The following is a 27,096-nucleotide window of genomic DNA, read 5'->3' on the forward strand; positions in this document are numbered from 1 at the left end:
TTATACATATTCTGTTAGATTTAACCTAAGTATTTAATTTACCTATTATATATGGTATTGTATTTTTAATTTCAAATTCAATTTGTTCCTTGCTGGTATATAGGAAACCAATTTTCTTTTTTATATTAACTTTGTATTCTGCAACCTTGCTATAATCACTTTTTTTTTTTCAAGGCTTGATGCTTTCATTTTATTTTACATTAAGTAAAATTATACATCAAAGTTAAAAAAATGGGTTATGGTTGAACAGGTAGCATTTTTCCTTCCTCGGTGTCTCATGACATAATGATACATCATGTAATTAATGCTTCTTAGATTTCATTAAATACAGTATTATCTTTTTTTCCCCATTCTTTTTCAAGTTCTTTTCCCTTTTAGGTTATTACAGAATATTGAGCGGAGTTCCCTGTACTATACAGTAGGTCCTTGTTGGTTATCTGTTTTTTTAAAATAAATTTATTTATTTTTATTTTTGGCTGTGTTGTGTCTTCGTTGCTGTGCAGGGGCTACTCTTCGTTGCCGTGTGCAGGCTTCTCATTGCAGTGGCTTCTTTTGTTGCAGAGCACGGGCTCTAGGTGCGAGGGCTCAGTAGTTGTGGTTCACCAGCTCAGTAGTTGTGGCTCACGGGCTCTAGAGTGCAGGCTTGGTAGTTGTGGCGCACAGGCTTAGTTGCTCCACGGCATGTGGGATTTTCCTGGCCCAGGGCTCGAACCCGTGTCCCCCTTGCATTGGCAGGAAGATTCTTAACCACTGTACCATCAGGGAAGCCCCTGGTTATCCGTTTTAAATACAGCAGTGTGTATATGTCAGTCCCAAACTCCCATATCGTTAATTGTTCCTTGCGGGGGGGACTGCTAGCAAGTGAGAGGATCTCGTTGGATGCCGTATCTTAAAATGCGTCTCTGTGGTAACAGGGGTTAGAGGAATGAGGCTGACCTGTGGGGAAACAGGCGAGAATACATGCTCCTGGAACGGTATGGAGGTTCCTTAAAAAACTAAAAATAGAGCTACCATATGACCCAGCAATCCCACTCCTGGGCATATATCCGGAGGAAAACTTGGTTTGAAAGTATATATGCACCCCAGTGTTTATTGCAGCACTGTTTACAATAGTCAAGACATGGAAACAACCTAAACGTTCATCAACAAATGAATGGATAAGGAAGATGGGGTACATTAATCACTTATTAGTTCCAGGAATATTTTTGGTCAATAATTTTGGATTTTCTGCATAGACAATTATGTTATCTTTGAAAAAAAAGGTAGTTTAATTTCATTCTTCCTAATCAGTATACATTTTACTTTCTTTTCTTGTCTTATTACATAAACTAGGACTTCCAGTATGATGTTGAAATAGAGTAGTGAGAGGTAGAATCCTTGAATTATGGTTTTCTCAGGGTATATGCCCAGTAGTGGGATTGCTGGGTCGTATGGTAGTTCTAATTTTAGTTTTTTAAGGAACCTCCATACTGTTCTCCATAGTGGCTGTATCAATTTACATTCCCGCCAACAGTGCAAGAGGGTTCCCTTTTCTCCACACCCTCTCCAGCATTTATTGTTTGTAGATGTTTTGATGATGGCCATTCTGACCGGTGTGAGGTCATATCGCATTGTAGTTTTGGTTTGCATTTCTCTAATGATTAATGATGTTGAGCATTCTTTCATGTGTTTGTTGGCAATCTGTATATCTTCTTTGGAGAAATGTCTGTTTAGGTCTTCTGCCCATTTTTGGATTGGGTTGTTTTTTTTGATATTGAGCTGCATGAGCTGCTTGTAAATTTTGCAGATTAATCCTTTGTCAGTTGCTCTATTTGCAAATATTTTCTCCCATTCTGAGGGTTGTCTTTTCATCTTGTTTATGGTTTCCTTTGCTGTGCAAAAGCTTTTAAGTTTCATTAGGTCCCATTTGTTTATTTGTGTTTTTATTTCCATTTCTCTAGGAGCTGGGTCAAAAAGGATCTTGCTGTGATTTATGTCATAGAGTGTTCTGCCTGTGTTTTCCTCTAAGAGTTTGATAGTGTCTGGCCTTACACTTAGGTCTTTAATCCATTTTGAGTTTATTTTTGTGTATGGTGTCAGGGAGTGTTCTAATTTCATACTTTTACATGTACCTGTCCAATTTTCCCAGCACCACTTATTGAAGAGGCTGTCTTTTCTCCACTGTATATGCTTGCCTCCTTTATCAAAGATAAGGTGACCATATGTGCATGGGTTTATCTCTGGGCTTTCTATCCTGTTCCATTGATCTATAGTTCTGTTTTTGTGCCAGTACCATACTGTCTTGATTACTGTAGCTTATAGTCTGAAGTCCAGGAGCCTGATTCCTCCAGCTCTGTTTTTCTTTCTCAAGATTGCTTTGGCTATTTGGGGTCTTTTGTGTCTCCATACAAATTGTGCAATTTTTTGTTCTAGTTCTGTGAAAAATGCCATTGGTAGTTTGATAGGGATTGCATTGAATCTGTAGATTGCTTTGGGCAGTATAGTCATTTTCACAATGTTGATTCTGCCAATCCAGGAACATGGTATATCTCTCCATCTTTTGTATCATCTTTAATTTCTTTCATCAGTGTCATAGTTTTCTGCATACAGGTCTTTTGTCTCCATCAGTAGGTTTATTCCTAGGTATTTTATTCTTTTTTGTTGCAGTGGTAAATGAGAGTGTTTCCTTAATTTTTCTTTCAGATTTTTCATCAGTAGTGTATAGGAATGCAAGAGATTTCTGTGCATTAATTTTGTATCTAGCTACTTTACCAAATTCATTGATTAGCTCTGGTAGTTTTCTGGTAGCACCTTTAGGATTCTGTATGTATAGTATTGTGTCATCTGCAAGCAGTGATAGCTTTACTTCTTTTCCGATTTGGATTTCTTTTATTTCTTTTTCTTCTCTGATTGCTGTGGCTAAAACTTCCAAAACTATGTTGAATAATGGTGAGAGTGGACAACCTTGTCTTGTTCCTGATCGTAGAGAAAATGGTTTCAGTTTTTCACCATTGAGAATGATGTTGGCTGTGGGTTTGTCATATATGGCCTTTATTATGTTGAGGTAAGTTCCCTCCATGCCTTCTTTCTGGAGGGTTTTTTATCATAAATGGGTTTTGAATTTTGTCAGAAGCTTTTTCTGCATCTGTTGAGATCATCATATGCTTTTTCTCCTTCAGTTTGTTAATATGGTGTATCACATTGATTGATTTGCGTATATTAAAGAATCCTTGCATTGCTGGGATAAACCGACTTGTTCATGGTGTATGATCCTTTTCATGTGCTGTTGGATTCTGTTTGCTAGTATTTTGTTGAGGATTGTTTCATCTGTGTTCATCAGTGATATTGACCTGTAGTTTTCCTTCTTTGTGACATATTTGTCTGCTTTTGGTATCAGGGTGATGGTGGCCTCGTAGAACGAGTTTGGGAGTGTTCCTCCCTCTGCTATATTTTGGAAGAGTTTGAGAAGGATAGGTGTTAGCTCTTCTCTAAATGTCTGATAGAATTCTCCTGTGAAGCCATCTGGTCCTGGCCTTTGTTTCCTGGAATATTTTTAATCACAGTTTCAATTTCATTGCTTGTGATTGGTCTATTTTCTATTTCTTCCTTGTTCAGTCTTAGAAGATTGTGCTTTTCTAAGAATTTGTCCATTCCTTCCAGGTTGTCCATTTTATTGGTATATAGTTGCTTGTAGTAATCTCTCTTGATCGTTTTTATTTCTGCAGAGTCAGTTGTTACTTCTCCTTTTTCATTTCTAATTCTATTGATTTGAGTCTTTTCCTTTTTTTTCTTGATGAGTTTGGCTAATGGTTTATCAATTTTGTTTATCTTCTCAAAGAACCAGCTTTTAGTTTTATTCATCTTTGCTATCATTTCCTTCATTTCTTTTTCATTTATTTCTGATCTAATCTTTGATTTCTTTCCATCTACTAACTTTTGGGTTTTTTTGTTCTTCTTTCTCTAGTTGCTTTAGGTGTAAGGGTAGGTTGTTTATTTGAGATGTTTCTTGTTTCCCGAGGTGTAGGATTTTATTGCTATAAACTTCTCTCTTAAAACTGCTTTTGCTGCATCCCATAGGTTTTGGGTCATCGTGTTTTCATTGTCATTTGTTTCTAAGTATTTTTTGAGTTACTCTTTGATTTCTTCAGTGATCTCTTGGTTATTTAGTAGTATATTGTTTAGCCTCCATGTGTTTGTATTTTTTACAGATTTTTTTCTTGTAGTTAATATCTAGTCTCATAGCATTGTGGTTGGAATAGATACTTGATACGATTTCAGTTTTCTTAAATTTACCAAGTCTTGATTTGTGACCCAAGATATGATCTAGCCTGCAGAATGTTCCATGAGCTCTTGAGAAGAAAGTGTATTCTGTTGTTTTTAGATGGAATGTCCTATAAATATCAGTTAAGTCCATCTTGTGTAACGTATCATTTAAAGCTTGTGTTTCCTTATTTATTTTCATTTTGGATGATCTGTTCATTGGTGAAAGTGGGGTGTTAAATTCCCCTCTTATTATCCTGTTACTGTCAATTTCCCCTTTTATGACTGTTAGCATTTGCCTTATGTATTGAGGTGCTCCTATGTTGGGTGCATAAATATTTACAATTGTTATATTTTCTTCTTGGATTGATCCCTTGATCATTATGTAGTGTCCTTCTTTGTCGCTTGTAATAGTCTTTGTTTTAGTCTATTTTGTCTGATACGAGAATTGCTACTCCAGCTTTCTTTTGATTTCCATTTGCACGGAATATCTTTTTCCATCCCCTCACTTTCAGTCTGTATGTGTCCCTAGGTCTGAAGTGGGTCTCATGTAGACAGCATATATACAGGTCTTGTTTTTGGATCCATTCAGCCAGTCTGTGTCTTTTTGTTGGAGCATTTGATCCATTTACATTTAAGGTAGTTATGGGTATGTATGTTCCTATGACCATTTTCTTAATTGTTTTGGGTTTGTTTTTGTAGGTCTTTTCCTTCTCTTGTTTCCTGTCTAGAGAAGTTCCTTTTGCATTTGTTGTAAAGCTGGTTTGGTGGTGCTGAATTCTCTTAGCTTTTGCTTGTCTGTAAAGGTTTTAATTTCTCCATCAAATCTGAACGAGATCTTTGCTGGGTAGAGTAATCTTGGTTGTAGGTTTTTCCCTTTCATCACTTTCAGTATGTCCTGCCACTCCCTTCTGGCTTGCAGAGTTTCTGCTGAAAGATCAGCTGTTAACCTTATGGGGCATTCCCTTGTATGTTATTTGTTTTTTTCCCTTGCTGCTTTTAATGTTTTTTCTTTGTATTTATTTTTGATAGTTTGATTAATATGTGTCTTGGCATGTTTTTCCTTGGATTTATCCTGTATAGGACTCTCTGTGCTATGTGGACTTGATTGGCTATTACCTTTCCCATATTAGGGAAGTTTTCGACTATAATCTCTTCAAATATTTTCTCAGTCCCTTTCTTTTTCTCTTCTTCTTCTGGGACCCCTATAATTCCAATGTTGGTGTGTTTAATGTTGTCCCAGAGGTCTCTCAGACCGTCCTCAATTCTTTTCATTCTTTTTTCTTTATTCTGCTCTTCAGTAGTTATTTCCACTATTTCATCTTCCAGGTTACTTATCCGTTCTTCTGCCTCAGTTATTCTGCTATTGATTCCTTCTAGAGAATTTTTAATTTCATTTATGGTGTTGTTCATCATTGTTTGTTTGCTCTTTTGTTCTTCTAGGTCCTTGTTAAACGTTTCTTGTATTTTCTCCATTCTGTTTCCAAGATTTTGGATCATCTTTACTTTCATTACTCTGAATTCTTTTTCAGGTAGACTGCCTATTTCCTCTTCATTTCTTTGGTCTGGTGGGTTTTACCTTGCTCCTTCATCTGCTGTGTGTTTCTCTGTCTTCTCATTTTGCTTAACCTACTGTGTTTGGAGTCTCCTTTTCGCAGGCTGCAGGTTCGTAATTCCTGTTGTTTTTGGTATCTGCCCCCAGTGGCTAAGGTTGGTTCAGTGGGTTGTATAGGCTTCCTGGTGGAGGGGACTGGTGCCTGTGTTATGCTGGATATGGCTGGATCTTGTCTTTCTGGTGGGCAGGACCGCATCAGGTGGTGTGTTTTGGGTTGTCTGTGACCTTATTATGATTTTAGGCAGCCTCTCTGCTAATGGATGGGGCTGTGTTCCTGTCTTGCTAGTTGTTTGGCATAGGGTGTAGCTGTAGCTTGCTGGTCGTTGAGTGGAGCTGGGTCTTAGTGTTGAGATGGAGATCTCTGGGAGAGTTTTCGCCATTTGATATTATGTGGAGCCAGGAGGTCTTTGGTGGACCAGTGTCCTGAACTTGGCTCTCCCACCTCAGAGGCATCAGCCTGACACCTGGCCGGAGCACTAAGACCCTTTCAGCCACATGCTCAGAAGAAAAGGGAGGAAAAGAAAGAAAGAAAAAAATAATAAAATAAAGTAAAGTTATTAAAATAAAAAAATTATTAAAAATTAAAAAATCATAAAAATAAGAGAGCAGCCAAACCAATAAATAAATCCACCAATGATAACAAGCGCTAAAAACTATACTTAAAGAAAAAAAAAGAAAAACAGACGGAACCCTAGGACAAATGGTAAAAGCAAAGCTATACAGACAGGATCACACAAAGAAGCATACACCTACACACTCACTAAAAGAGAAGAAGGAAAAAAATATATATCTCTATATTAAAAAAAAAAAAAGGAAGAGAGCAACCAAGTCAATAAACAAATCTACCAGTGATAATAAAGTCTAAATATTAAACTAAGATAAACATAAAATCATAAAGAAATTAGATGCAGAGAGCAAACTCCAAGTCTACAGTTGCTCCCAAAGTCCACCACATCAATTTGGGATGATTTGTTGTCTATTCAGGTACTCCACAGATGCAGGTTCATTAAGTTGATTGTGGAGATTTAATCCGCTGCTCCTGAGGCTGCTGGGAGAGATTTCCCTTGCTCTTCTTCATTCGCACAGCTCCCGGGGTTCAGCTTTGGATTTTTTTGACCTACATCCTGCCTCTGCGTGTAGGTCACCTGAGGGCATCTGTTTCCCATCCAGACAGGACAGGGTTAATGGAGCAGCTGATTAGGGGGCTCTGGCTCACTCAGGCCGGGAGGTGGGAGGGGTACGGAATGCGGGGCAAGCCTGTGGCGGCAGAGGCCAGCGTGGCATTGCACCAGCCTGAGGCGCGCTGTGTGTTCTCCCAGGGAAGTTGTCCCTGGATCATGGGACCCTGGCAGTGGTGGGCTGCACAGGCTCCCGGGAGGGGAGGTGTGGGTAGTGAGTGATCTGTGCTTGCACACAGGCTTCTTGGTGGCTGCACCAGCAGCCTTAGTGTCTCATGCCCATCTCTGGTGTCTGCGCTGATAGCCGCGGCTTGCGCCCATCTCTGGAGCTCGTTTAGGCGGTGCTCTGAATCCCCTGTCCTCGTGCACCCCATAACAATGGTCTCTTGCCTCTTAGGCAGGTCCAGAATTTTTCCTGAACTCCCTCCCGGCTAGCCGTGGCGCACTAGCCCCCTTCAGGCTGTGTTCACGCAGCCAACCCCAGTCGTCTCCCTGGAATCTGAACTCCGAAGCCCGAGCCTCAGCTTCCAGCGCCATCCGCCCCGGCGGGTGAGCAGACAAGCCTCTCGGGCTGGTGAGTGCTGGTAGGCACCGATCCTCTGTGTGGCAGCCTCTCCACTTTGCCCTCTGCACCCCTTTTGCTGCACTCTCATCTTTGGCTCTTAAGCTTCCCCCACAGCAGCCCCCGTCTCCAACAGTGAAGGGGCTTCCTAGTGTGTGGAAACTTTTCCTCCTTCACAGCTCCCTCCCAGTGGTGCAGGTCCAGTCCCTATTCTTTTGTCTCTGTTTTTTGTTTTTTCTTTTCCCTACCCAGGTACGTGGGGAGTTTCTCGCCTTTTGCGAGGTCTGAGGTCTTCTGCCAGCATTCAGTAGGTGTTCTGTAGGAGTTGTTCCACATGTAGATGTATTTCTGATGTATTTGTGGGGAGGAAGGTGATCTCCATATCTTACTCCTCTGCCATCTTGAAGGTCTCTATAATTCTTTTTATACATTGTTGGGTTTGATTTGCTAATACTTTGTAGAGAATTTTTGCATCTATTTCATGAGTGATATTATTCTGTTTTCTTTCTTCTAATGTCTTTGTCTGTTTTGATATAGTATTGCTGTCCTCATAGAGTGAGTTAGGAATTATTTCTTCTGCTTCTGTTTTCTGGAAGAGGTTGTAGAGAACTGGTATAATTTTTTTCCTTAAGAATTTGGTAGAATTTACCAGTGAACCCATCTGGTCTTGGTGCTTTGTGTGTTTTGGTGGGGATGCTTAATTATTAATTAAATTTCTTTAATAGATACAGACCTGTTCAGATTGTCTGTTTCTTTTTGTGTGTAAAATTCCTTGATTATCCCTTAATGTCCATGAGATCTGTAGTTAATGTTCCGTCTTTCATTTCTGAACTACTGTGCCACCAGGGAAGTCCCTGCCTCATGTATTTAATGTTTTGTTTTTAGGCACATACACATGAAGGATTGTTGTGTCATCTTTCAGTCTTCATACCTTTGTTGTTATATAATGTCACTGTTTATCCCTGTTAACTTTCCTTGCTGTGAAGTCTACTGTGTCTGAAATACAGCTATTCTTGCCTTGTTTAGATTAGTGATAGCATGTTATACCTTTTTCCATCCATTGATTTTTTTTTTTTTAAATCACAATGTGTCTCTATATTTACTGTACCTGAGTCTTGTTTTTTGATCCACTCTGACAATTTCTGTCTTTTAATTGGCATATTTAGACCATTTATGTTTAGGATGATTGTTGATACAGTTAGGTTAGTATCTACAAAACTTGTTACTGTTTTTTATTTGTTGTTCTTGGTCTTTGTTCCTGTTTTTGTCTTCCACATATTTTCTACCTTTTGTGGTTTTAACTGAGCATTTTATACGATTCCATTTTCTTTTCATTTCTTAATATATCAATTATACTTGTTTTCCTTCATGGTTGCCCTCATGCTTGCAATATATCTTTACAGCGTATCTACGGCGTCTTTCAGTAACACTATACTGCTTCATGGTAGCACAAGTACCTTATAATAAGAAAATATTCCTAATTTCTCCTTCCCATCTTTTCTGTCAATGCTGTCATTCATTTCACTTATACATGAACATACATAAGCATATGAATGCATAAAACTATATAATCAGATACAACCATTGAGCACGCTATCTGTTAAGGTCAATTAAGAACTTAAAAAATCAAAGTTTAATTTTACCTTCACTGATTCATTCTCTGATGCTCTTTTTAATGTAAATCCATGTTTCTGACCTGTTTCATTTTCCTTCTCTCTGAAGAACTTTTCACATTTCTTGCAAGGCAGTCCTACTGGCAACAAATTCCCTCAATTTTTGTTTGTCTGAGAAAGTCTTTGTCTTTCACTCTTACAGGATAATTTTGCAGTGTGCAGAATTCTAGGTTGTTTTTTTTCTCGCAACACTTTAAATGTTTCACATCACTCCCTTGTTTGCATTGTTTCTGAAGAGAAGTCAGATGTAATTCTTATCTTTGCTCCTTTGTAGTTAAGGCTTTCCCCCCTTCTGGCTTCTTTGAGTGTTTTTTCTTTTATCTTTGATTTTCTGCATTTTGAATATGATACGCCTAGGTGTTGTTTTTGTTTTCTTGCTTGCTTTTTGGCATTTATCTTGGTATTCTCAGAGCTTCCTAGATCTGTCATTTGGTTTCTGACATTAATTTGGTTAAATTCTTAGTCATTATTGCTTCAAATATTGCATCTGTTCCTTTCTTTTCCTTCTGGTATTCCCATTACACCTATGTTACACCTTTTGTAGTTGTCCTGTGGTTCTTGGATATTGTTCTCTGTTTCATAGTTTCTTTTTCTCTTTGCTTTTCATTTTTGGAAGTTTTTATTTTCATATCCTCACACTCTGAGATGCTTTCCATAGCCATGCCCGGTCTACTAATGAGCGCATCAAAGGAATTCTTCATTTTTGTTATGGGTTTTTTTATCTCAAAGAGTCCTTTTTAATTTTTTCTTAGAATTTCTTTCTGCTTACAATATCCATCTGTTGTTGCGTGCTGTCTATTTTTTACGTTAAAACCCTTAGCATACTAATCATAGTTTAAAAAATTTCTGGGTTGGTAATTCCCACAGTCCTGCCATCTCTGTCTTTGTTTCTGATGTTTGTTCGTTCTCTTCACACGGTGTATTTGCCTTTTAGTGTGCCTTGTAGTTTTTTGTTAAAAGATGTATATGATTTACTGGATAAAAGGAACTGTGGTAAATAGGCCTTTAATAATGTGATGGTAAGAGGGACAGGAAGCATTCTATAGTCCTGTGGTTAGTTCTCAGTCTTTTGGTGAGCCTGTGCCCCTGGACTGTGAACCTCACAAGTGATTCTCACCCCCTACCCTGCTTTGCTGGGACAGGATACTGGTGGGAATTGTAGTTGGGTATTTCCCTTCCTTCACGTACTTGAGGCTCTGATACAACCCCAGCAGATTATGCTCTGGTAAAATAGATTCTCCTGATAATAGGCCTTATTAAGAAGAACAGAATACCTTGACATACTAGAATAGTTCCTTTCTGCCTCCCCTGCTGGAAGCATGAGTGTATGTTTTTCTTCTGGTAGTCACTGTCAAGACTTGGTAGAGCTCCTGGAGGTAAAACTTGAAAAGTGTGAGGGTCCTCCTGGAGTTGTTTTTTTTTTTTTTGGTTTTTTTTTTTTTTTAAATGAGATCTATCTCTGCCTTACCTTTATCTTTTTTAAAAAATAAATTTATGTATTTTATTTATTTATTTTTGGCTGTGTTGGGTCTGTTGCTGTGCGCATGTTTTTTCTAGTTGCGGTGAACGAGAGCTACTCTTCATTGCGGTGTGTGGGTGTCTCATTGCAGTGGCTTCTCTTGTTGCGGAGCATGGGCTCTAGGCATGCGGGCTTCAGTAGTTGTGGCACACGGGCTCAGTAGTTGTGGCTCCCAGGCTCTAGAGCTCGGGCTCAGTAGTTGTGGCGCACAGGCTTAGTTGCTCCGCAGCATGTGGGATCTTCCCTGATCAGGGCTCAAACCCATGTCCCTTGCATTGGCAGGCAGATTCTTAACCTCTGCACCACCAGGGAAGCCCTTCCTGGAGTTTTTAATCTCTCAGACTTGTCCACACTGAGCCTTCAACAATTTGTCAATTACACTTGAGGTTTTCCTACCCTGATACTGGTTGCCATGGAGATTTCTGTCTGGGTACGCTCTGATTCCCTTTATCTGTCTGTCTTTCTCTCTAATTTTGGTGGCAGTGGTTTGCCCTGTGACCTTGCTTCTCTGATGGATCTAAGAAGAGTTATTGACTTTTCAGTTTGTTAGGCTTTTTACTTGTTAGGATGGAATGAAGACTTCAAAGTTCCTTATTACATGCTGACCAGAAAGTGCTAATATGGACATTTAATGCGAAAAACTTTGTTCTAAGCCCCACTTACAAGTTATGATATGTTGTATTTTCATTTTTACTTAGTTGAACAAATACCTTATGGTTTCTTTTTGATTTCTTCTTTGACCATAGGTTACTTAGAAGCATTTTATTTACTTTTGAAATATTTAGGGGTTTTTCACGTATCTTACTGTTGATTTCTCATTTAATATCTTTGTGTTATAATTTCTTTTAAATTTTTTTGAGGTTTTCTTAACGACACAGAACATGGATTATTTTGTTTTTCTGTGTGCTTTCAAAAGGATGTGTATTCATTCTGCTCTTATTGTATGAAGTTTTTCTATAAATATCAGTTAGGTCAAGTTGACTTATATTGTTTAAGTTCTTTATATCCTCATTTTTTGGCGTCTGTTTGTTCAGTCAATTATTGAAAAAAAGATATGAACCTCTCTTACTATAAGTATACATTTTGCTGTTTCTTTGTTTATTCAGTTTTTGCTTCATTTATTTTGAAGGTCTCTTATAATTTGCAGAAACATTTAGGATTTTTATATCCTCTTGATGAATAGACCTCTTTATCCTGGTAATAATTCTTGTTCTGAAGTGTACTTTGTCTGATATTAATGTTGTGAATTCAGCTTTCTTTGGATTAGTGTTAGATTGATATGTCTTCCCCATACTTTTAATATCTTTCTGTATTTATGTTTTAAATGGGTGTCTTGTAGACAACATAAAGTCTTGAGTTTCTTTTTTCACTGTTACAATCTCTGTCTTTCAATGGGGATGTTTAGGTACTTTACATATAATGTGATTATTGATATGGTTGTATTTAAATCTATCCTTTGTTAGTCCTTTTTAATTTGCCCATTATTTCTCATCTTCCTATTTTCTTTTTTTTCTCATTGAATATTTTGTATGATTGCATTTTGGCTGATTAGTAATAATTGTATTATTATTATTATTTTTTTAATTGTATTATTTTATTAGTTGCTTTAGGGTTTCTATATCTTTAGCTTGTCACAGTCTGCCTTCAAGTGATATTATACCATTTCATGTATTATATAAGAACCTTACAACTATATACTTCCATTGCTACCCTTTTGGCTTTGGGCCTGTTTTTGTCTTGTTTTAAAATTTTTACATATTTTATAAACCTCACAATTCATTCTTATTATTTTTGCTCTAGATCATCAATTACCTTATAAAGAGACTTAAATAATTAAAAAGTCTTCTATATTTATCCATGTAATTACTGTTTCTAGTGCTCTTAATTACTTTGTGTACATCCACATTTCCTTTGTTGTTTTCCTCCTGCCTGAAAGACAACCTTTAGCATTTACTATAGTGTTAACCGCTGGTGATTAGTTCTTTCAGCTTTTTTATCTGAAAAACAATTATTTTGCCTGTGTTTTTGAAAGGTATTTTAGCTTGGTATAGAATTCTAGGTTAATGATAGTTTGTTTCTTTTAGTACATTGAAGATTTTACTCTTTTCTAGCTTGCATCTTTTTCATGAGAAATCTGTTTTCATCCTTATCCTTGTTTCTTAGCACATAGGCGTATTTAACCGCCCCCCCAGCTGCTTTTATCATTTTCTGTTTATTGTTGGTTTGTAGTGAGAAGCCATATGATTATGATGTGCATTCATGGCATTTTCTTTATGTTTCTTATACGTGGGGTTAGTTGATCTGTAGATTTATAGTTTTCATCAAATTTCATAGTTTTTCTATTATTTCTTTATTTTTTCTTTTTTCCCCCTGCTATTGTTATTTTTAAGTCCCTCCCCCTCCCTCCCCCCTGCTCTTTTTTGGGTACTGCAGTAGCATGTACATTAGGCTTCTTAATGTTGTCCCATAGCTTACTGGCACCCCTCCCCCCCTTAAAAAGTCTTCATTCATTTTGTGCTTCATGTTTGATAGTTTCTGTGCTGTATCCTAAGAATTGGGCTAGTGAAAAATGTGTGACTTTTATGAGACTTGAATAGTATATAATTTTATTTATTTATTTATTTATGGCTGTGTTGGGTCTTCATTTCGTGTGAGGGCTTTCTCTAGTTGCGGCAAGCAGAGGCCACCCTTCATTGCGGTGCACGGGCCTTTTCACTGTCGTGCCTCTCGTTGCGGGGCACAGGCTCCAGACGTGCAGGCTCAGTAGTTGTGGCTCACGGACCTAGTTGCTCCGCGGCATGTGGGATCTTCCCAGACCAGGGCTCGAACCCGTGTCCCCTGCATTAGCAGGCAGATTCTCAACCGCTGCGCCACCAGGGAAGCCCGAATAGTATATAATTTAAAAAAAATTTTTAACAAGCATTATTCTGTTTCACCATGTTGGTGAAAGGCACAGCTACTGCTTGTTTTCCTTCCCTCTGCCTCCTTCTTCCAAACATGGATTACAGAGCCTTGTAGAGTAAAACCTAAGGCAAGCATACCTTTAAAATATAATAACTGCTATTTCTGTGGTTACCTCTGATAGCCTTTGATTAATTATGAGTCTAAAAATTTCTGTTTGAAGTTAGAAATATTTTTTGTTCCTAACTAATGCTATTTAGTAGGTATATTGGCTTTGCATCTCATCTGAGGACTAATAATTGTAGTTGGCCATGAAACAAAAATCAAACACATTGTAGATGTCTATTTTAAAAGATTCATTAAGTTGCCTGTAAATCACAAAGTGTTTATGCACTTCTCTAAAGACTGTCAATATAGCCAGATATCCAGTTTTCTCTCTAGTGGAAAAGAAGAAAAAGGAAGGCTATATTTTACTTAGTTGAGTACCAATTGATGTAGTTAGTTTGCATTTTATGGTCAATTTACATGAATATGTATTTTTAAGCACTATAGTGGCTCTCAGAACAATGAGATACTAATGTTGTGAGAGTTACTTAGGTTGTGAAACTGACTGAGGAAACAGGTTTGTGATGTTGGGGGCATGTATAAAAGTTTTATTTATTTATTTATTTATTTATTATTTATTATTTATTTATTTATTTATTATTATTTATTATTTATTTATTATTTATTTATTTATTTATTATTTATTATTTATTTATTTATTTATTTATTATTTATTTATTTATTATTTATTATTTATTAATTAATTTATTTATTATTTATTTATTTTTATTTATTTATTATTTATTTATTTATTTATTATTTATTTATTATTTATTTATTTATTTATTTATTTATTTATTTATTTATTTATTTATGGCTGTGTTGGGTCTTCGTTTCTGTGCGAGGGCTTTCTCCAGTTGCGGCAAGTGGGGTCCACTCTTCATCGCGGTGCGCGGGCCTCTCACTATCGCGGCCTGTTTTGTTGCGGAGCACAGGCTCCAGACGCGCAGGCTCAGTAATCGTGGCTCATGGGCCCAGTTGCTCCGCGGCATGTGGGATCTTCCCAGACCAGGACTCGAACCCGTGTCCCCTGCATTGGCAGGCAGATTCTCAACCACCGTGCCACCGGGGAAGCCCCAAAAGTTTTTTTAACTGTTAGAATCTTCAGCTAAAGTTTTTTTTTGTTATGTTTTTTTTTCTTACTAAGAAACCTGTGGTATCTTTTTAAAAAAATTTATGTATATTTTATTTATTTATTTATGGCTGCATTGGGTCTTTGTTGCTGCAGGCAGGCTTTCTCTAGTTGCAGTGAGTGAGGGCTACTCTTCGTTGTGGTGTGTGGGATTCTCATTGCGGTGGCTTCTCTTGTTGTGGAGCATGAGCTCTAGGCACGCGAGCTTTAGTAGTTGTGGCGTGTGGGCTCTAGAGAGCAGGCTCAGTAGTTGTGGTGCACGGGCTTAGTTGCTCCGCGGAATGTGGGATCTTCGGGACCAGGGCTTGAACCCGTGTCCCCTGCATTGGTAGACGGATTCTTAACCACTGTGCCACCAGGGAAGTCCCTGTAGTTTTTGTTTTTTGTTTTTTTTTTTAAACTTACAAGGTGTTGAGGTTTGTAAAAAATAAAATGTTATGGTTTTATTTAATATGACTTTGGTCACTGAAATTTGTTTAATTTTCATTAAATGCTTTCTTTGTAATACCTTCTCTTCCAAGTATCATGTTTTCATTGGATTTATGGACATATTTATACTTCAGGGGTAAGCAAGTATATTCTATTAAATGACTGGGAAAATTGACCAACCCTAATTTACATTATGTGGAAACAGCATATTTCTGTTGTTGGTATTCTACCCAGTTTTATCTCCTTTTCCTTATTTGACACATAGAGTACTTGAATGAAGAACCTCATTGTGTTTTCTTTAGATGACTTTTAAACTTCACTAGGGTCAAATGAGTGGGTTGGAAAATTTCAGGATCAACTTGAATTATTGGAAAAAAATATTGGAAAAGTGAAGTGTCAGGTGATTTTGAAAGTGACCTGTCTGGATGGGAAAGGTAGTCATCCATGAAATTTAATCAGCTTAAATATGATTGTTTTGTTAAATGGGAGTGTGTTTTCTCCTGAAATTTAGTTGGAAAACTTTTTTCTTATTTGTGGATTATAGTTTATTACAGTAGTGATTAGTTTTTTATGAGATCATAATGTCTGTTGTACTTGATGGTGAAAATCTGTTCTTGGCAGTGAGATGCTGTGGGGTGCAGCAGCAACACGGGGCAAGTAGCAGAAAAGTAGTAGTAAAGATTTGGTTTTCAAAACAGTTGAAGTTTCCTCTTACTCCTTTTTTCTGAACACTGATTTGCTAAAAATGATTTGCTAACAAACCTAATTTTTATCGTCACTTTCTCGTTTTTAAAATTTATCTGATGTTTTGTACTGAGTGGTTGTTAATATGTGAAAGATTTCAGTTTTGCATATTTTCAGATTTTTCACTTGTGTTACATTGGAGATTTCAGATAGAAGTATTAGAAAATTATTTATTTATTCAACAGAAATTTAAGGCTAGTTATAGTTCAGGCACCAATTTAACAATGGCAACAAAAATCCGTGACCCTTTGGACCATATAAATCTTTAATTTCAAAGCATGTTGATTAATTTACATCTGGCATCACACTTTCATAGTCATTTAATTTGTCATTATTTGCATGTATCTTATATTAAAATGATTATTAAAAATGGAAACTGTTTAAATTTGTCTTTATCTTGCTTTGTTTCCCTACCATAACTAATTATAGGGGGTGATTGTGAATCAATTTTATGGTATAATTGTACTTTTAATTTTTTTAGAAATCTTAACTGCAAAATGTAACTGTTTCCTCAACTTAATACTGGGAAGAAATCTTTTCTGTTTCAAGGTTTTAAATATTTCTCTTTTGAAAAGCAGCCTTCACCTGAATTTTAAAAATTCTTGCTCTGACCTGTGCTAGATCTGTATAATATAATGGATATAGTCAGGTAGTGAAATTGTAGTACCTTACTTCTCTCTAGCTGTTGCCTTTCAGTGATGAACACTAAAGCTGATTTTAATTTCATGTCTAAGAAGTAGATTGTTCTTGTTGAAAATTATGTTGCTTGAGAAACAAGTATCTTCTGTATTGCTTACTGTGTGTCACTTAATAAATACAACTAATATGTACTTTTACTAATTGCTGCAATTTGATGCTCAGTCATATTATAAATTACCTACATTTTTAAAAGAAATATTTGTACCAGACTCTAAAATAAATTGTTTTTACATGATTTTCTTAGGCAGACTGACTTGTTTTTATAACTGAAACTTTCATATGTTTATCTTTCAAGTCCAATAATTATTTATTATTAATGTGCCATCTTTTTTTCCCCCTGTAGCCAAATTTTAATCAGTTCTTTTTCCTTTTACTTCCTTTCTCAATCAAAATGTTAGACTTATACAAGCACTAGCAGCAACTCTATATCTGGATCATTGAAGCGCTTGGAAGATACTGCAGCACGATTTACAAATGCAAATTTCCAGGAAGTCTCTGCGCACACTACTAGTGCAAAAGATGTTTCAGAGGCTAGAGGGTCAGAGGGCAAAGGGAAGAAATCTTCAGCTCACAGCTCAGGTCAAAGGGGAAGAAAGCCTGGTGGAAGAAATCCAGGAACGACTGTATCAGCAGCTAGTCCTTTCCAGCAAGGTATTAATTATGATATTTTAGTTGAAATACTTGTTCTTGTGATGATCAATAGTAGTTAAGTTTTATAAAAGAATTTACCTTTTATTTATAACTATTGGATAATTAGAGATTATTTTATGATTAGATGCTATAGTAAGATTACTTCAAAGACTAGTATTCCTTCTTCAAATGTTTCTGGGAACTTTGCTTTCTTTTTGTGTTATGACCTGTGCTTCTAAAGTTGAACTGTAATTTTTTAAATGTTTAAATAGATGTGGAATAAAGTTTAAGTCTGAGGAGAAAAACAATAAAAGCTGGAGTTTTCCTTTCCTTTCTGCTCAACAGAAAAGTCATTCTAATTTATAAATTGTTTTTATTTGTCTTTCCCAGTTGAACACTAAAACTGTTAAGGTATATACATTTTCAGTAAGTGAATAAGTACTGAGTAATTTTTAGGGGAGCTAAGTAGTTCTCGGTAAATAATACTTGCTGATTATTAATGTATTTATTATAAAGCTTGAAGATGAAAGTAGAATTTTGCTCAGCCTACATATCTTTTGGTAATTATGGCTGCTGTATGTACAGGATGCCCAGTTAGTTTTGAGTTTTAGTTAAACAACAAATTATATTTTTCAGTGTGTGTCCCATGCATTTATTTGGGACATACTTATACTGAAAAATAATTTGTTGTTTAACTGATATTCAGAATTAACTAGGCATTCTGTGTTTTATATGACAAGTCTGTTTTATGGAGAACAAAATAACTCAGCTAAACCTTAGATTCTAGGTTTTTATTTTGAAATAAATATGTTGAGAAATGTAAGTGCTGAAACTGTTTGAGACAAATATATTTAGTAAAATAAAGGCCTCCTCTCCCTCGCCCCCACCCCCGCCCTTTGTCCCTTAGGAGTAAATGAGGGAAAAAGTTGTCCTTTTCTTTACCCTGTTAAAGCTTTTGCTGACAATAAAAATTATACCCGGAATCTACCAGAACATAATTTGAATATGTAGAGAGATGCTTAGCCTCCTGACCTCTTCATTAAAAAGTATATTCATATATTTTTAAACTAAGTTATTTTGCGCTTCAAGATTTTCAAGTCCTAGACTTTTTTTTCTTTTTCCTTTTTGCCTCCTATAACAAAAAATTAGACAAGTAGAAAAGAAATGAAATGCTAAATTTGCTGTTTTATGTTTAATAAATTTACTGTATATTATTTTTATGATACTTTGGAAAACAAATAGTAAAACTGTAGTTTTTGGTTTTTTTGTTTGTTTGTTTGTTTTTGTCACATGGCTTTCGGGATCTTAGTTCCCTGACCAGGGATCAAACCTGGGCCACGGCGGTGAAAGTGCCGAGTCCTAACCACTGGACCACCAGGGAATTCCTGTAAAACTAATTTTTATGTAACTTCATTCACGTTTTGAATGTGATTAGCAGAATTCAATCATCTCTTCTCTATAATTAAGACCTTATTTTGTACTTCTAAAATTGCATTTTTGAGTTTTTAATGTTATCTTTGAAGTACTAATTCATTTAGAAAAGAGAGCTCTCATTTTCTTAAACTTAAAAGTTGAAATTTAAAGGTAGGGCATTTAAGGTAATTGGTTGGCTTTTTTTTTTTTTTAATTGCAGGTAGTATGTGAATTTTAGAAAATACACATTTAAAATATTGTGTATACTAAGTGTTTTAAAGTATTTGCTATGCTGTCGTGAGCTTTTAACACCAGCTGTAAAAACAAAAATGTGCAGAAAAAAAACAGATGGTGACAGATCCGAATGGATAATAAAGAACTCCTTTATAGCTGCTAATTAAGTGGCAAATTGCAGTTATCCTTAAATGATTGATGTAATGTAAATGGCTTCTTAATATGTACATAATTTTTTTGCACAGGAATGGCCTGAAAATGGTCACATAGGTACAAGTAATTTTGTAAATTAATAAGGCAGATATTCTCTTGAAGGAGTTAAATTTTAGAACTATTAATTGTTTTTAATGAGCCATTTTAGAACTTAAAATTTAAAAACCAAAACCTTGAGACTTTAGTTAAAAAGAAATTATTTCTTACGTGTAGGGAAAAATATCTTTGTAAATATTTAGGTGGATTTATGTGTGATTACTTACGAATGTGCTCTGCAGTACAATTTAACACTTAACTTGGAATTTCCTTTCCACTGCCAACAGAACACGTTATTTTGAGCTTTCGTTTCTTAAAGACATTAGTTAAAACATGACATAGTTTAGTTTTATGAAACACAATAGATGTTGGTCAAAACTGAGTCTAAATACTTGTTACTTCATTTGGCAAGCGTGGCGAGAGTGTTTGATGAAGTGGGATGGTGGATCGAATTTGTTTCATCCCAGCCATTAGTTTTAACCTGGTAAATAAAAACCTTGAGGTTTTTATATCTCATAATGACACGGTGGGCTTACTAATATTCTTTAACTAAAGAGTGGGGAAAAAATAAGCAGTTGTGAGAGATTCATGAGAGGTGCCCCTCCTATGATTTTACTTTCATAAAAGCAATAACAGAATATAAGTGGCTGGTTTCTTTTCTTTATGCATCTCCATGGGAGGTGGACTGGGAGAATGTGAGTTATATAGATTAGGTTCCATATGATCATTATTAGATCAAATCCATGTTTTGGTGGGGTAGATATAACTGAATGATAACATTCACCAACATTATCTTGAAGTTAAAACTCAGAACTTACGACCTGAGCAACATCTTTTGGATCTTATTGTATGTTGGGAACATTTATAATCATACCTTCAATAATTGCAAGAAAGGAAGTTCCCAAAGCCATTCAGAGTTCAATCATAGTCATTTCAGAGTCTCCTTGAGACTTTGCTTTTCTTTGGTCCTTGCTCAAGCATACACAAGGCATTTGGGGGAGAGTAGAGGAATGCTGCCATGGTAAAAGGTAGGTTAAATAAAGCACATCTTATATCTTGGTAATTGTACAAGTAATAGCTTATAATTCAAGAGTTAATATTCAATTTAATAACTATAAAATAAGTATTTTTAGAACATAATTTTATAGATAAACTTGATTTCAGTAATAATCCTTAAAAAAAATCTAGCTTTGTTACATACTGATGTCCTAATAAGTTTTATAGTTTTTTTCATCCTCTCTTTTTGATGATTGTGTCATTTCTACTGCTCATGGGAACTTTTGCATCCAATTTTTTCTTTTCCTACCCCATTTTTTTTTTTCCCCCACTACAGGCAGTTTTTCAGGAACTCCAGGCAGTGTAAAATCATCTTCGGGAAGTTCAGTACAGTCTCCCCAGGATTTCTTGAGCTTTACAGACTCAGATCTGCGTAATGACAGTTACACTCACCCCCAACAGTCATCATCAACCAAAGATGTACATAAAGGAGAGTCTGGAAGCCAGGAAGGGGGGGTAAATAGTTTTAGTTCCATAATTGGTCTCCCTTCAACCTCAGCTGTTATTCCGCAGCCTAAAAGCTTTGAAAATTCACCTGGAGATTTGGGTAATTCCAGCCTTCCTACAGCAGGATATAAGCGGGCTCAAACTTCTGGCATAGAAGAAGAAACTGTAAAGGAAAAGAAAAGAAAAGGAAATAAGCAAAGTAAGCATGGGCCTGGTAGACCCAAAGGCAACAAAGGTCAAGAGAATGTTTCTCATCTCTCAGTTTCTTCTGCTTCACCAACGTCATCTGTAGCGTCAGCTGCAGGAAGTGTAACCAGCTCTAGTCTCCAGAAATCCCCCACACCGCTCAGGAATGGGAGTGTGCAGAGTCTTAGTGTGGGCTCCTCTCCACTTGGTTCAGGTAGGCTTGGCCACTTGTTTTCTCCCTCCCTCCCTCCCTCCCACTCTCGCTCCCTCCCTCCCACCCACCCACCCACCCACCGCCACCGCCACTGCCACTGCCACCACCACCAAGCAAAATTTATTTTATTTAAAAAAATTTTTTATTTATTTATTTATTTTTGGCTGCATTGGGTCTTCGTTGCTGCGCACAGGCTTTCTCTAGTTGTGGCGAGCAGGGGCTACTCTTCGTTGCAGTGTGTGGGCTTCTCATTGCGGTGGCTTCTCTTGTTGTGGAGCACGGGCTCTAGGCGCGTGGGCTTCAGTAGTTGTGGCACACGGGCTTAGTTGCTCCACGGCATGTGGGATCTTCCTGGACCAGGGCTCGAACCTGTGTCCCCTGCATTGGCAGGTGGATTCCTAACCACTGTGCCACCAGGGAAGTCCCCGCAAATTCATTTTAAACTATCATTATGATAATACTGTGAGTTGCTAAGTGACATTTAATTATCTTAATGAAAAGGGTTATGATCTTAGGAGGACAGTTTGGTCTTTGGAAAAGACATTTGGCACTAATCCAGTTTTACTTAATATAGGCTAAATAGTTGTTGGTTATTCATTTCTTTTTTTTAAGGAATATTTATTTATTTTTAAAAATTAAGGCTGTGCTGGGTCTTCATTGCAGCTCGTGGGCTTCTCTAGTTGTGGCACTTGGGCTCTAGAGCGCACGGACTTAGTAGTTGCGGCACATAGGCTTAGTTGTAGTATGTGGGATCTTAGTTCCTCGACCAGGGATTGAACTCCAGCCGCCTGCATTGGGAGCTCGGAGTCTTACCCCCTGGACCAGGAGGGAAGCCCCGGTCATTCATTTCTTACGAAACACCTAGAATTAATTTCCCATTTTTGTTTTTGCTTCACTTGCATAGTATTTTAAAAATCAACTCAGAATTCACATTTAAGATGTGAGAGTTTTTGCACTGTTTTTGATTGGTATTTGTTTTGGGGCTTCCTTTCCCTACACTTCAGTTAGTCTTCATTTTCTCAACAATTCCTCACACAAATTCTACTTGAATTAACTCCATCTGGAGTATTTTTTAATCAGTGATAAATGATTTACATTTATGGACTTTAAAAATCACATTTTATTTCAGGAGATATCTGAAATGACTTATATCATTTTTGTTTTCAACTGTGTTTACCAGTATTTTACCATTATCTTTACTGTAGTATGAATGAATTTATATATGTTCTTATTCACCACATTGGGATGCTTTTTTAACCTATAGTTTGTAATGTGAATATTATTTTCAATTTAAAAAAATTTTAAGATTTGTGTTTTTAGGAACTTAACAGTGTGTATATTAGCTAAATGTCAACATTTATCTTTTAAATTGCATCTTCAATTTGAGATAAATGATTTTAAATAAGTGTTGATTATAAATCTTAGCCATGTTTTGATTTTAGATTTCTGATTGTAGAAATGATGAAATGTTGGCTTAAAAAAAACCATTATGGGTTTTATCAGTTCTGTTAGTTGATGGAGAGGATAGGTAGAAAATGGCATGGAAAAATAATAAATAGAATTTAAATGAAGGTTGTTCACGTATATTATATAAATATAGAATTTTGGATTGTTTTTATAATTGTACAGACATTAATTTCAGTAAGTAAACATAAGAAAAACCATTGTAAGGGAGAAAAGAGCACATGTAAAGGTCAGATATGAAAAGTAGTAACTATTAACTACCATTTGTTTTGTGCCAGCATCTGTTAAGTGCTTTACACTTATTAACTTGTTTAATCTTCAGAGCAGTTTTATGAAGTAAGGGCTATTAATACCCCTGTTTCACAGCTGATAAAACTGAGGCTTAGACAGACAAAATAAGTTGCCCAAGATCACGCAGCCAGAGATTTCTTTCTCTTTTTATTTCTCATAGCTAGCTTCTGTGCCTGTGGTGGACCTGTTTGACAAATTTTTTGGAGAAATGAGTGGAAACTATGGAAGGATTGTTTCATTAGTAGCGTTAAAGATGGTTGAGAGCAAGATTCCCCAGTCTTAGCACTATTGACATTCTGGTTGGGATAATTCTCTGTTGTGCATTGCTGTCCTGTGCCTTGTAGGATGTTTATCAGGATTCCAAAACCTTACCCACTAAATGCCAATAGCACCCAAGACTCCCCCGCCCATAGTGACAGTCAAAAAATGTTCAGGTTGGGGAGGGGGGGTATTGCCCTTGGTTGAGAACCACTGTTTTAGAGGGGAAAAATAATAAATTGCAGTGAGAAATAAGTTCATTGAAAAGATTTTAATATGTTGCACACTTAAATATACGTTTTATTTATATAGTATGTTTCCTTTGAGATCAGAAGAGCTTAGCAGTTAGCCATAGCCCCTAGTCACAAGAAATAAATTTAGACATTTCCTCAGAAAAGATTTTAGTTCATATTTATTTTTAGCAAGAGGCACAGAAATCAGGTGAGTAACATATTGAGAAAATTAGGCCTAAATTTGCTCTAATGAAAAGAGATCCTTACCAATATACTGTCCATAGGGGCATAGTCTGAAAATTACTGAATTTCAGAAATTGCATTTGATGCCATTCGAAACACACATCCTCAATTTAATGGACTTAAGCTATTGATTTACATTCTTAAAAGATTTTCCTAGCTGTTATTGATTTAGGGAAATTTTAGGTGTGGGAAATCATGTTTTTTACACACTGATTACTTTGTGAGGGCAGTGTTTGTGGTACATCTGTGGCAGAAAAATAAGAATTTGTATCCCTTTTACCTCACCAGTAGGTAGACAGAAATGTAGGGAGAAATTCCCATAAATGTTATTTCACCAAAATAAATGACTTAAATTTAGACTTGTCAGGATTTTTTTTTTCTTAAACTTGAGTTTTAAAATCACTCTGAAGAGTGTATATATCTTGTTAAAGCCATAATTAGGGAATAAGATTAGTTGTTGAAAACTATTTGAGGTAATATATTATTTAATCTTACACATTTTACTAAAAGTTTTATGACTAGATCAGAGCACTCTCTCACTGATAAGCGTAGTACTAAAAAGTCTATTCTTATCTAGAAGCTGGCTAAATGCCATGAGTATTTAGGAATTACGCCTTCTTACCATAAGTTAAGAATTGCTAACTGCTGTTGAAACTTAGCATGTGCTGCACACTGTCTTAAGCACTTGACAGGCATCAAGTATTATCGCTCATTATATAGAAGAGGAAACAGAGACAGAATTCTCACAGCTCTAAGTGGTGGAGCTATGCATTTTCCTTGATTCCAGAGACACTTAATTATAAAATTCAAGGGATGTTTGCTGATGAGGGTGTAAAACCTTGCTAGTATACTGTCAGTCATGCTTTAAGCAATGGGATCAACAAGAGAGTTTGAGCCAATAATTTAACTTGCAACAATAGTACCTCCTACTAGTATCAAAATGTTAATTTTTCCTTTGGACTAATTTTAGATTGAGAAAGCACTTAGTAATAGTAAAAGCAGAGAACTCGCTCCTGTATAAATAAGTCAGAAGGAGAAAATGTGTACTGTGTTATCAAGAATTGTTTTTCATGATGCCCTTTTAAAGATTCATGTGCAAGTAACAATGCAGGTGACCTTGTAAACACCTGCTAGTTATAAGGTTAGACTATAACAAGCACTATAATCCTAGCTGCAGGAGGTTAGGGGCTGTGTTTGTCATGTTCATTACTGTCTCCTCACTGCCAGCACAGTGCTTTGACCATAATAAATGCTAAACATTAAAAAACAAAAAAAAGAATGAATACTATTAGTAATCACTGAGAATGTTATCATGTGTTTAGTAGTATCCTGTGTGATTTTGTACTTGTCTTTCAAGTGTTTTTGCCAGATTGCAAGTGAAATTATTTATTGTAAAGCTTTTCACGTATCAATAGTATTACAGACCAGTTTTAGGATATATAATTAGTTGGAAAAGACCATGGACAAGATGAAATTTGAATTGTACTTTGGAGTAGGCAGAAAACGAAGGCCAACATTATTATCAGAAAAGATAGTAAAGGTATATTTGAAGGGTAAACTTCACAGAAACAAGAAGCTTGTGTTTGTGGGATAGTTAGAAGTAATGTTGATTAACTAGAGCAGGATGAGTTTATGGAGAGTTGAATGCCAGGCTGAAGAAATCAGACTTTGAGGCTAGTGGTCTTTCTCCTAGAATTAGCATTCTGGACTTAATTCTGGCAACTTACTATTAAAAGAATTTTAGAGTAATCAAAATTCTCTCATGACATGTTCAAATTATAGTAGAGCATATATAGCAAGATATTTATTCTAGGAGGCCTAGATCTAGTCAGAATAGAAACCCAGAAAACACCTCTAAACTTGTCTGATCAAGGGTTTGTATTGTAATATTTTTATTAAATCGCAGTACATCCTGATAAATGACCTACTGTTTTATACTGACTCGTACAAAATGTTTTAAGCGGCTACTGAAGGTTGTAAGTTTTGGCTTACAGATTATATTAAACTTTTGATTGAATTCTTTCCTACATATGTTCTTTTGAGCTCTTAACGGGCACCTGGTCTTTTCAAACATTGAAAATTAAGATGTTGAAAACATTGAATATTTTGGAAGAGCTGACGTGCTGTATTTGTCCTGTTCTGTTTTCCTTTTATTTCTTAATTTATTTGTTTATTTTTGCCTGCGTTGGGTCTTCGTTGCTACGCGTGGGCTTTCTCTAGTTGCTGCAAGCGGGGGCTACTCTTTGTTGTGGTGTGCGGGCTCTAGGTGCACAGGCTTCTGTAGTTGTGGCTCTCTGTCTCTAGAGTGTAGGCTCAGTAGTCGTGGCGCATGGGCTTAGTTGCTCCGCGACATGTGGAATCTTCCCGGACCAGGGCTCAAACCCGTGTCCCCTGCATTGGCAGGCGGATTCTTAACCACTGAACCACCAGGGAAGTTCCCGTTTTCCTTTTTATCTCAACCACATTAGGAGAGTTTATGATTTAGTAAAGTGAAAGTTAGCATTTTTTCTTCACAAAAATCAACATCTTATTTTCTCTGAGAAAAGTTTGTATTTTTTAAATGATGGTGGTTTAACATTAATTTCTTTTCTTTGGGCATGCTCTGTCCTTTCAAAGTATACGGTTCCCTGCTTTTTGTTTTTTTTTTTTTAAACTCAGTCTCTAATTCTTTAATAGAATGCTGCTATACCTTTCTCAGTTAAGATACCTGAAATCTATTTCAGTGATGGAATTCTTTAGTGGTGATACATGCTATAAAAGGAGATTCTGGAAAGGCAGTCCTTTGGTTGTGAGACTATGTACTTAATCTTAAATTGTTGCTGATTTCACAAAGACAAGTTATTACTATGAGTATATCGCCTCAATAGAAGTTTCTTCTGGCTTCTACTGAAATATGAAGGTTATGAAAGTTTAACTTTGAGCCTGTGTAACTATGAAAGGGAACTTGTTAAATGTATCCCTGTTTATGTCATATCTACTTAGTTGATAAAGTGAAACTGAGAAGTCTTTTTTTGATAAAATATTTTAATTAGAAATAGACTGATTCTGTAAACAGGTAAGGGAATCATATAGATAAAATATTAATCTAATAAACTCATGAGAGTAGAGTTACTAATACAGTACTGTAGATGAAGGAGTAGTTACAGTTAGTGAACATAATTCACATCTAAATGACTCAGGTTCATGATCTTACATACATTGATTATATTGGATTATAAATGAAAATCATAAAGGATATTGGATGCTGCTAAGACCAGGATATGCCTTGGAATTTGCTTTCTTAGAAAATCCCCTGATTTTGTTTTGGCCTTTGATGATCTGAAAATTTGCTGGCCCTATGTCATGGCTGTCTTTCTATAAAAGTACTAGATCAAAGGCCAGA

At 36.2% G+C, this 27,096-nt stretch overlaps 1 protein-coding gene across 12 annotated transcripts in view; it reads left to right on the forward strand.

The window, feature by feature from the left end:
- MLLT10 (MLLT10 histone lysine methyltransferase DOT1L cofactor) overlaps nt 1-27,096 on the forward strand; it is a 252,303-nt gene that overhangs the window by 157,417 nt on the left and 67,790 nt on the right. For 11 of the 12 annotated variants that reach the window (XR_014260523.1, XR_014260524.1, XM_082449646.1 and 8 more), the window contains 2 exons: nt 17,195-17,447; nt 20,656-21,225. Coding sequence is in view for 10 of the 12 variants with exons in the window: in XM_082449646.1 (XP_082305772.1) it covers nt 17,195-17,447; nt 20,656-21,225 (823 nt within the window). In the remaining 2 variants the exon portion in view is untranslated. The remainder of the gene's footprint in view (nt 1-17,194; nt 17,448-20,655; nt 21,226-27,096) is intronic. The other variant, XM_082449645.1, reaches the window with a different exon arrangement.

The sequence above is a fragment of the Balaenoptera physalus genome (assembly GCF_965194825.1).
Source record: "Balaenoptera physalus genome assembly, chromosome: 2".
Lineage (NCBI taxonomy): Eukaryota > Metazoa > Chordata > Mammalia > Artiodactyla > Balaenopteridae > Balaenoptera > Balaenoptera physalus.